We start from the raw sequence: 12,015 nt of genomic DNA, 5'->3' as shown, positions 1-12,015 counted from the left end.
CACAAGTACCTCTACTTTTATCATTATTTATGTGTAACATGTAGAATTCTCTGATTCCATGATAATAAAGATTTAGATAATAGAGCTGGTAACTATCAAAGATAAAATTAATACACATTAAACAATTAGAGCATAGTATCAGTGTTTACATAACATTTTGCATTATGGACTATACATGCTGCAGGATTTCTTTGTAACTCATAATCATTTTGGAATGGTCATCGTATCCTATAGGAAGTATGGCTTGAACAGGACCTTAGTAAGATGATTTTTAAAATAGGTAAAATGAAGAAAGAAAGGACATTCTGGTAGTAAATGTGTGGGATGAGGTAACAGAGATCAGTATAAAGGTTTAAAGGTAGAAACTATGTTGTGAGTGAGTGGTTTATGCTTGTGCTGTACCCTACTTAGAATCCTGCTCCTTTCCTTTAGTCTGGATGATTCTTACTCATCTCTCAGGCCTTGACTAGTATATTATCTTTTTCAGGAATTTGGTACTGATCCCCAAAAGTTGGGTTAAATGATTTTTTGTGTGCTTCCATAGTATCCTTTTATACTTTTAACATTGTATTAAAATGATCTGTTTATATGTTTGTCTTTTTTACTATAAGCTCTTAAAGTTTATAAGCTCTTCAAGGGCAGGGGCCATTTTTTTGTTTTTTTTATCTTTGCTTTACCCAAAACAAGTATACTACCTGGCAAATAATGGCTACTGAATAAAGTTTTGTTGGATTGAACTGAACTTAGCATTTTATCCTATTGGATTGTGTGTGAACAGTTAGTGAGAATGAAGATGTGTCTCCTTCCACTTATCATATGCTTCATGTAGACTTTATGGATTTAGTAGCGTATCGTTAATGCTTTGTTGATCTAATTCATCTTGGATTAACTGACTACTACACTTTATCATTTAGGAGTGAGAATGAATAGCAAGTAAAGGTTGTAAAACTTTTATTAAACTCTAGAGCCAGTATTTCTAATGTAACCATTTTACAGTTTTCCACTTAGATCTAAATGGAAGCTTATACACTTGTATCAGATGATTCCCACCATTTCTAATAAGTAAAGAACACCACAAATTCAGCTCATTATTTAACCCATTCAGAGCACTTCTTTGAGACCTTATCCATGATGCTTATTTTGCAGTTTTGCAAACAATCTGTATCTTGTCCATGTGGTTTCACATGGTTTGGAGGTATTATATGGGTTCCATATAATAGTTCCTGCAGGGATCACTGACCTTAAGGTTTTCTGTATTGGTTTTTGTGTCTGGCCTCACCGATTACTTTTACCTTGTATGTCATGTTCTTTTCAACTCACCTTTTGCACTGACATTTCTACCACTGTACCTCTTTTTCAAGTAATCTTGTGAAGTGTCTGAACATATTATATAGTGTCTTGAATTCACTTGTCTCATCTATGGTGCCTTTCCTATGTGCCAGGCACTATTGTCGTTCCTGGGGATATAGCTATGAACATATTGGAGGGGAAGACAGACTGCAAACCTGTTTATACACATAAGAAAATTTCAGAGAATGATAAGTATTAGGCTAAAAATAAAACAGGGTATTTCAAGTATGCCTTGGAGAAGAGGAACGCAGAATTGGAGTAGTGAGAGTAGACTTTTCCGAGGACTTTAAACCTGAATGATGAAAAGGGGACAGCCATGCAAAGAGGCTAAGCAAAGAGCATTCCAGGCAGAGAAAAAAGCAGTACAAATGTCCTCAGGTATGAGTGAACTTGATAAGTTTGCAGAAGAGAAAACAGGCCAGTGTTTTTGGAGCAGAGTGAACAAAAAGGGTGCAATACAAGAAGAGGAGGTTGCAGAATTAGTAGGGTCAAAGCATAAGGGTTCCTGTAGGTCACATTAAGACATTTGGATACAGTATAAAATATATATATATATGTATTTTTCCTTTGGTATATCTGTTTTATCTTCTCAGAAAGAATATAAGCTTCTTGAGGATATTGATATCGATGCTCAATATATACACATTGTAACAGAACTTGGGTTAAAACTCCAAAGACTTGGATTCTAATCCCAGCTCCCTGAACTAGCTGCATAATCTTTCGGGTCATGTCATTTCTTTGTTTCCTTATATGATCATTGAGGAGATAGGATAGCTCCCTTTTCATGCTAAAATTTGATATCTTTATGAACATTGAAGAACATTGTAAGTGCTATATTAATGCCAAATACATATTACAAACATGGTAGGATTATGGATAAATTATATATATTGTCCTAGAAGTTCTGGATTATGCCACAGAAATAGCTGCTCTATGTCCTGCACCCTGGCATCCTTCTCCTTTCAAACCTTCCACTATTTAGTATACTTCATTCAGTATCATTATCATCACCTAGTACTGTTCTATCTTATATCTCATATAATCATATCCTCTTGCCACTTCTTTATTTTAATGAGGCTTTTTCCTCTCCCAAACTATTTTATTTTGTAAAAAAATTATTTCATGCATTTCAGATAGCTTCACATGCAGTCCTGTTTGTTCATACACTCCACATATATCTTCTAAAGATATTTATTTTGTGACTTTCAGAAAAACTATCTTCTCAGATTACTCTTCTGGAGGCTCAGAATAGAATTGGGGAAGCAGATAGAGAAGTCAGTGAGGTAAGTGATATGTTCTTAATATAATCAGAACATGAACTAGATTAAGAGAAGGTAGCTTCATGTGAAAACACATCTATAATTTTCTAGTGTTGTCAGAGAAGTACATTACCTATAGTGTAAGACCTATTAAAGAGATTCATAATGGTTATTATATCTCATTTATTGTTACTTGTTTCTGAATATTAGAATTCATTGTCCTAAAGCAACACAAATATAGTAGCTACTAATTTGGGATTTGATAACCCGTTTTTTTTATACTGGGTTATCATCTGTCTCAACTTCTTTGTTCATCTCAGAAGAGTTTCTCAGTGAAGAGATGAGATAAGATTGGCACAGTTTTACTAAGATTAAATAAAAAGAGATCTTTGGAGAATGATCCTTTTTATAATCTGAAAATTACTATAAGTGTATGGTTGCTTAGTATCATTCTGTTGATTTAAGATTATTGTTAGCTGTGTTGCGTTTAGTTAGCTATGTTCTTCTAATCAGTAAGTCAGTGATAGAATCATACATGCCCTTGAGGAATAATGTGGCTTCCTAACAAAAGGATCTGCTTACTTTTTTTTTTTTTAAATAGGAGTTTTATTGTGAAGAAAAAAAAAGCTTCTCATGTAAGGAATCTCCAGAAAATGAATTCCAGGTTTCCTTAGGTCTTATGAATAGGGCTTGACTTCAGTGCAGGATTGGCAGAGTGTCCTTAGAGGTCCGGTTGGGAAAGACAAACTGATTTGAAAAGGATTTAGCAGTGTTATGGTACAAAGAAGGTTTTGACCAAAAAGTCTGAAGTTGTAGAAGATGAAATACAAGTTTTTAATTGGGCTATTTTTTTTTAATGTTGTAAAACATTTGATTAAAGCTTTTTTTTTTTCTTTTTCTAAAAATAGATCAGCATTGTTGATAATGCCAACAAGAGGAGCTCTTCTACTGAGGAAAGTGGACAAGATGTTCTAGAAAACACATTTTCTCAGAAACATAAAGAATTATCAGTTTTATTGTTGGAAATGAAAGAAGCTCAAGAGGAAATTGCATTTCTTAAATTACAGCTCCAGGGGAAAAGGGCTGAGGAAGGGGATCATGAGGTCCTTGACCAGAAAGAAATGAAACAGATGGAGGGTGAGGGAATAGCTCCAATTAAAATGGAAGTATTTCTTGAAGATACAGGGCAAAATTTTCCTTTAATGCCAAATGAAGAGAGCAGTCTTCCAGCAGTTGAGAAAGAACAGGCGAGCACTGAACATCAAAATAGAACATCTGAGGAAATATCTTTAAATGAGGCTGGAGTAGAATTGAAATCAACAAAGCAGGATTGTGATAAATCCCTTTCTGCTGTACCAGATATTGGTCAGTGTCATCAGGATGAGTTGGAAAGGTTAAAAAGTCAAATTTTGGAGCTTGAGCTAAACTTTCATAAAGCACAAGAAATCTATGAGAAAAATTTAGATGAGAAAGCTAAGGAAATTAGCAACCTAAACCAGTTGATTGAGGAGTTTAAGAAAAATGCTGACAACAACAGCAGTGCATTCACTGCTTTGTCTGAAGAAAGAGACCAGCTTCTCGCTCAGGTGAAGGAACTTAGTGTAGTAACAGAATTGAGGGCTCAGGTAAAGCAACTGGAAATGAACCTTGCAGAAGCAGAAAGGCAAAGAAGATTTGACTATGAAAGCCAAACTGCTCATCACAACCTGCTCACTGAACAGATCCATAGTCTCAGCATAGAAGCCAAATCTAAAGATGTGAAAATTGAAGTTTTACAGAATGAACTGGATGATGTGCAGCTTCAGTTTTCTGAGCAGAATACCCTGATAAGAAGCCTGCAAAGCCAGCTGCAAAATAAGGAAAGTGAAGTGCTTGAGGGGGCAGAACGTGTGAGGCATATCTCAAGTAAGGTCGAAGAACTGTCCCAGGCTCTTTCACAGAAAGAACTTGAAATAGCAAAAATGGATCAGCTCTTACTAGAGAAAAAGAGAGATGTGGAAACCCTCCAACAAACCATCGAGGAGAAGGATCAACAAGTGACAGAAATCAGCTTTAGTATGACTGAGAAAATGGTTCAGCTTAATGAAGAGAAGTTTTCTCTTGGGGTTGAAATTAAGACTCTTAAAGAACAGCTAAATTTATTATCCAGAGCTGAGGAAGCAAAAAAAGAGCAAGTAGAAGAAGATAATGAAGTTGTTTCTGGCCTTAAACAAAATTATGATGAGATGAGCCCAGCAGGACTGATAAGTAAGGAAGAACTCCAGCATGAATTTGACCTTCTGAAGAAAGAAAATGAGCAGAGAAAGAGAAAGCTCCAGGCAGCTCTTATTAACAGAAAGGAGCTTCTTCAAAGAGTCAGTAGATTGGAAGAGGAATTAGCCAACTTGAAAGATCAATCTAAGAAAGAGATCCCACTCAGTGAGAGTGAGAGGGGAGAAGTGGAAGAAGATAAAGAAAACAAAGAATACTCAGAAAAATGTGTGACTTCTAAGTGCCAAGAAATAGAAATTTCTTTAAAACAGACAATATCTGAGAAAGAAGTGGAACTAGAGCATATAAGGAAGGATTTGGAAGAAAAGATGGCAGCTGAAGAACAATTACAGACTCTGGTCAAACAGATGAATCAGACCTTGCAAGATAAAACAAACCAAATAGATTTGCTCCAAGCAGAAATCAGTGAAAACCAAGTAATTATCCAGAAGTTAACCACAAGTAACACGGATGCAAGTGATGGGGACTCCGTAGCACTTGTAAAGGAAACAGTGGTGATAAGTCCACCTGGTACAGATAGTGGTGAACACTGGAAACCAGAACTAGAAGAAAAGATACTGGCCCTTGAAAAAGAAAAGGAGCAACTTCAAAAGAAGCTACAGGAAGCCTTAACCTCCCGCAAGGCAATTCTTAAAAAGGCACAGGAAAAAGAAAGACATCTTAGGGAGGAGCTAAAGCAACAGAAAGATGACTACAATCGCTTGCAAGAACAGTTTGATGAGCAAAGCAAGGAAAATGAGAATATTGGAGACCAGCTAAGGCAACTCCAGATTCAAGTAAGGGAATCCATAGATGGAAAACTCCCAAGCCCTGACCAGCAGGAATGGTGCTCTCCCACTCCGGGTTTAGAAGAACCTTTATTCAAAGCCACAGAACAGCATCACACTCAACCTGTTTTAGAGTCCAACTTGTGCCCAGACTGGCCTTCTCATTCTGAAGATGCGAGTGCTCTGCAGGGCGGAACTTCTGTTGCCCAGATTAAGGCCCAGCTGAAGGAAATAGAGACTGAGAAAGAAGAGTTAGAATTGAAAATTAGTTCTACAACAAGTGAACTTACTAAAAAATCAGAAGAGGTATTTCAGTTACAAGACCAGATAAATAAACAGGGTTTAGAAATTGAGAGTCTAAAGACAGCATCCCATGAAGCTGAAGTTCGTGCAGAAAGCCTGCAGCAGAAATTGGAAAGCAGCCAACTACAAATTGCTGGTCTAGAACATCTAAGAGAATTGCAACCTGAGCTAGATGAACTGCAAAAACTCATAAGCAAAAAGGAAGAAGACGTTAGCTACCTTTCTGGACAACTTCGTGAGAAAGAAGCAGCTCTCACTAAAATACAGACAGAGATAATAGAACAAGAAGATTTAATTAAGGCTCTACATACACAGCTAGAAATGCAAGCCAAAGAGCATGATGAGAGGATAAAGCAGCTACAGGTGGAACTTTGTGAAATGAAGCAAAAACCAGAAGAGATTGAAGAAGAAAGTAGAGCAAAGCAACAAATACAAAGGAAACTGCAAGCTGCCCTTATTTCCCGAAAAGAAGCACTAAAAGAAAACAAAAGTCTCCAAGAGGAATTGTCTTTGGCCAGAGATACCATTGAACATCTCACCAAGTCTCTGGCAGATGTGGAAAGCCATGTTTCTGCTCAAAATAAAGAAAAAGATAGAGTCTTAGGAAGGTTAGCTCTTCTTCAAGAAGAAAGAGACAAACTCATTACAGAAATGGACAGGTCTTTATTGGAAAATCAGAGTCTCAGTGGCTCCTGTGAAAGTCTAAAACTAGCTCTAGAGGGTCTTACTGAAGACAAGGAAAAGTTAGTGAAGGAAATTGAATCTTTGAAGTCTTCTAAGATTGCAGAAAGTAGTGAGTGGCAAGAGAAACACAAGGAACTACAAAAAGAGTATGAAATTCTTCTGCAGTCCTATGAGAATGTTAGTAATGAAGCAGAAAGGATTCAGCACGTGGTGGAAGCTGTGAGGCAAGAGAAACAAGAACTGTATGGCAAGTTAAGAAGCACAGAAGCAAACAAGAAGGAGACAGAAAAGCAGTTGCAGGAAGCTGAGAAAGAAATGGAGGAAATGAAAGAAAAGATGAGAAAGTTTGCTAAATCTAAACAGCAGAAAATCCTAGAGCTGGAAGAAGAGAATGACCGGCTTAGGGCAGAGGTGCACCCTGCAGGAGGTACAGCTAAAGAGTGTATGGAAACACTTCTTTCTTCCAATGCCAGCATGAAAGAAGAACTTGAAAGGGTCAAAATGGAGTATGAAACCCTTTCTAAGAAGTTTCAGTCTTTAATGTCGGAGAAAGACTCTCTAAGTGAAGAGGTTCAAGATTTAAAGCATCAGTTAGAAAGTAATGTATCTAAACAAGCTAACCTAGAGGCCACTGAGAAACACGATAACCAAATGAATGTCACGGAAGAGGCCACACAGTCTATACCAGGTGAGACTGAAGATCAAGACTCTGTGAGTATGAGCACAAGGCCTGCATGTTCAGAATCGGTTCCTTCAGAGAACAGTGCCAACCCTGCTGTAAGTGAGGATGTCAGCTCACATGATGAAATTAATAACTACCTACAGCAGATTGATCAGCTCAAAGAAAGAATTGCTGGATTAGAGGAGGAGAAGCAGAAAAACAAGGAATTTAGCCAGACTCTAGAAAATGAGAGAAATGCCTTACTGAGTCAGATATCAACAAAGGATGGTGAACTAAAACTGCTTCAGGAAGAAGTAAGCAAAACGAACCTGTTAAATCAGCAAATCCAAGAAGAACTCTCCAGAGTTACCAAACTAAAGGAGACAGCAGAAGAAGAGAAAGATGATTTGGAAGAGAGGCTTATGAATCAGTTAGCAGAACTTAATGGAAGCATTGGGAATTATTGTCAGGATGTTACAGATGCCCAAATAAAAAATGAGCTATTGGAATCTGAAATGAAGAACCTTAAAAAGTGTGTGAGTGAATTGGAAGAAGAAAAGCAGCAGTTAGTCAAGGAAAAAACTAAGGTGGAATCAGAAATACGAAAGGAATATTTGGAGAAAATACAAGGTGCTCAGAAAGAACCTGGAAATAAAAGCCATGCAAAGGAACTTCAAGAACTGTTAAAAGAAAAACAACAAGAAGTAAAGCAGCTACAGAAGGACTGCATCAGGTATCAAGAGAAAATTAGTGCTCTGGAGAGAACTGTTAAAGCTCTAGAATTTGTTCAAACTGAATCTCAAAAAGATTTGGAAATAACCAAAGAAAATCTGGCTCAAGCAGTTGAACACCGCAAAAAGGCACAAGCAGAATTAGCTAGCTTCAAAGTCCTGCTAGATGACACTCAAAGTGAAGCAGCAAGGGTCCTAGCAGACAATCTCAAGTTGAAAAAGGAACTCCAGTCAAATAAAGAATCAGTTAAAAGCCAAATGAAACAAAAGGATGAAGATCTTGAGCGAAGACTGGAACAGGCAGAAGAGAAGCACCTGAAAGAGAAGAAGAATATGCAAGAGAAGCTGGATGCTTTGCGCAGAGAAAAAGTCCACTTGGAAGAGACAATTGGAGAGATTCAGGTTACTTTGAACAAGAAAGACAAGGAAATTCAGCAAGTTCAGGAAAACTTGGACAGTACTGTGGCCCAGCTTGCAGCCTTTACTAAGAGCATGTCTTCCCTCCAGGATGATCGCGACAGGGTAATAGACGAAGCTAAGAAATGGGAGAGGAAGTTTAGTGATGCGATTCAAACCAAAGAAGAAGAAATTAGACTCAAAGAAGAGAATTGCAGTGTTCTAAAGGATCAGCTTAGACAAATGTCCATCCATATGGAGGAATTAAAGATTAACATTTCCAGGTAAATGAGTAGTGAATTTTTGCCTCCTCCAGATGTAACTGGAAGCAAAGAAAGTCTCTAAACTATTTTCTGTTTCCTTTTAGACAATGGGACTAATTTTGGCATAAATTCCCATGGGAGATATATTCCCTCTCACATCTCTTTTTTTGGCAAAGAACAATCCTGCTACAACTGCATGAACATGAAAAGTTCACATCTTCTCTTCCCATCTTTCTATTGAGAGATTTCTTTATTTCTGTTTAAGATGGAGTCTTGCTCTTATCACCCAGGCTGGAGTGCAATGGCGTGCTTTTGGCTCACTGCAACCTCTACTTCCTGGGTTCAAGCAATTCTCCTGCCTCAGCCTTCTGAGTAGCTGGGATTACAGGAGCCTACCACCACGTCCAGCTAATTTTTTGTATTTTTAGTGGAGACAGGGTTTCACCATGTTGGCCGGGCTGGTCTCGAACTCCTGACCTCAGGTGATCCACCCGCCTCGGCCTCCCAAAGTGCTAGGATTACTGGCATGAACCACTACACCTGGCCTCTGTATTTCTTTTCATTTCCATTTCAACTACTCTTGCCTGGATTTTTACCAGAGTACTCTCAAATTAATTGCCTTGGTGTCCTAGATAGTCTCATCTTGTCTCCTTCCTGTAGTCCACATTAATTGATACTGCATATGCCTTGTAGAGTTATTTTTTCTCAAATTTCAATTTTATATCACTTTTTAAGCTCTAGAACTAACAGTGTCTCTCATCCTTTGTATTCCTTGCTTCTAATAGGACCCTTTTGTTCTAAAATAGATTTCCTCACTGCCTTTCATATCAAGATTATCCCTTAGAGAAGCCAGACATGAGCTTGTCTGGAGCAAAGTAGAATAAAGTAGGAGAAAATGTTACTTTTCAGAATGTCGAAAACCATGTCACTAAATGACATATTTTGGAGTTTATGACTTAAATATATGAACCCTTAGGTGTGATATACCTTTAATACATAGCACTCAGTAGATAAATATGTAGGTACAGAGAATTAATACGTCTTCAGTAAAACATTTAACACCTGTTATGAATGTTAATTCATTTGTAAATCTATTGAGTACATGTTATAGTATTTGTTCTTTGGGAAACATAGTTTTTTTCTTGAAATCTGTAACTAATGACCTTCTCTCTCTTTCAGGCTTGAACATGACAAGCAGATTTGGGAGTCCAAGGCCCAGACAGAGGTCCAACTTCAACAGAAGGTCTGTGATACTCTACAGGGGGAAAACAAGGAACTTTTGTCCCAGCTAGAAGAGACACGCCACCTATACCACAATTCTCAGAATGAATTAGCTAAGTTGGAATCAGAACTTAAGATTCTCAAAGACCAGCTGACTGATTTAAGTAACTCTTTAGAAAAATGTAAGGAACAAAAAGAAAATTTGGAAGGGATCATAAGGCAGCAAGAGGCTGATATTCAAAATTCTAAGTTCAGTTATGAACAACTGGAGACTGATCTTCAGGCCTCCAGAGAACTGACCAGTAGGCTGCATGAAGAAATAAATATGAAAGAGCAAAAGATGATAAGCCTGCTTTCTGGCAAGGAAGAGGCAATCCAAGTAGCTATTGCTGAACTGCGTCAGCAACATGATAAAGAAATTAAAGAGCTGGAAAACCTGCTGTCCCAGGAGGAAGAGGAGAATATTGTTTTAGAAGAGGAGAACAAGAAGGCTGTTGACAAAACCAATCAGCTCATGGAAACACTGAATGCCATCAAAAAGGAAAACATTCAGCAAAAGGCACAGTTGGATTCCTTTGTTAAATCCATGTCTTCTCTCCAAAATGATCGAGACCGCATAGTGGGTGACTATCAGCAGCTGGAAGAGCGACATCTCTCTGTAATCTTGGAAAAAGACCAACTCATCCAAGAGGCTGCTGCTGAGAATAATAAGCTTAAAGAAGAAATACGAGGCTTGAGAAGTCATATGGATGATCTCAATTCTGAGAATGCCAAGCTAGATGCAGAACTGATCCAATATAGAGAAGACCTGAACCAAGTGATATCAATAAAGGACAGCCAACAAAAGCAACTTCTTGAAGCTCAACTTCAGCAAAATAAGGAGCTGAAAAATAAATATGCTAAATTAGAAGAAAAGCTGAAAGAATCTGAGGAAGCAAATGAGGATCTGCAGAGGTCCTCTAATGCCCTGCAAGAGGAGAAACGAGATTTATCTAAAGAGATTGAGAGTTTGAAAGTGTCTGTATCCCAGCTAACGAGACAAGTAACAGCCTTGCAAGAAGAAGGTACTTTAGGAATCTATCATGCCCAGTTAAAAGTAAAAGAAGAAGAGCTACAGAGGTTAAGTGCTTTGCTTTCCTCCTCTCAAAAGAGAATTACAGAACTGGAAGAAGAATTGGTTTGTGTTCAAAAGGAAGCTGCCAAGAAGGTAGGTGAAATTGAAGATAAACTGAAGAAAGAATTAAAGCATCTTCATCATGATGCAGGGATAATGAGAAATGAAACTGAAACAGCAGAAGAGAGAGTAGCAGAACTAGCAAGAGATCTGGTGGAGATGGAACAGAAGTTACTCATGGTCACCAAAGAAAATAAAGATCTCACAGCACAAATTCAGTCTTTTGGAAGGTCTATGAGTTCCTTGCAAAATAGTAGAGATCGTGCCAATGAGGAACTTGATGAACTGAAAAGGAAATATGATGCCAGTCTGAAGGAATTGGCACAGTTGAAAGAACAACAGGGACTCTTAAACAGAGAAAGACATGCTCTTCTTTCTGAAACCACCTTTTCAATGGACTTGCCTGAGGAGAACAGCTTATCTTACCTTGAGAAACTTAACCAACAGCTCCTATCCAAAGATGAGCAACTGCTTCACTTGTCCTCACAACTAGAAGATTCTTATAACCAAGTGCAGTCCTTTTCCAAGGCTATGGCCAGTCTACAGAATGAGAGAGATCACCTGTGGAATGAGCTGGAGAAATTTCGAAAGTCAGAGGAAGGGAAGCAGAGGTCTGCAGCTCAGCCTGCCACCAGCCTGGCTGAAGTACAGAGTTTAAAAAAAGCTATGTCTTCACTCCAAAATGACAGAGACAGACTAGTGAGTAGCTAGTTATTTCTTTCTGATCTGTTTAAGAGTTTTTGGACCTTTCTTTAAATTTATTTTTACAGAAAAGGATAAATACATTCTTATACATATTATCTGGGCACTCAGGGGAAGTATTATATATCCCACAGGTTCTGTTTGTTCTTAGAGAAACACAGAAACATGATTTAAATTGTGAAACCTGCCAATACCATTAGAAAAAAATCAGAAATTTCCTTGGCACAAAACTC

General features: G+C 37.9%; 1 protein-coding gene across 14 annotated transcripts in view; it reads left to right on the top strand.

Moving 5' to 3' along the window:
* GOLGB1 (golgin B1) overlaps positions 1–12,015 on the top strand; it is a 94,561-nt gene that overhangs the window by 47,038 nt on the left and 35,508 nt on the right. For all 14 annotated transcript variants that reach the window (XM_073009758.1, XM_073009759.1, XM_038003400.2 and 11 more), the window contains 3 exons: positions 2,560–2,633; positions 3,518–8,706; positions 9,865–11,779. In XM_073009758.1, coding sequence (XP_072865859.1) covers positions 2,560–2,633; positions 3,518–8,706; positions 9,865–11,779 — 7,178 coding nt within the window. The remainder of the gene's footprint in view (positions 1–2,559; positions 2,634–3,517; positions 8,707–9,864; positions 11,780–12,015) is intronic.

The sequence above is a fragment of the Chlorocebus sabaeus genome, chromosome 22 (genome assembly GCF_047675955.1).
Source record: "Chlorocebus sabaeus isolate Y175 chromosome 22, mChlSab1.0.hap1, whole genome shotgun sequence".
Lineage (NCBI taxonomy): Eukaryota > Metazoa > Chordata > Mammalia > Primates > Cercopithecidae > Chlorocebus > Chlorocebus sabaeus.
This window is presented reverse-complemented; position numbering and strand designations above follow the sequence as displayed.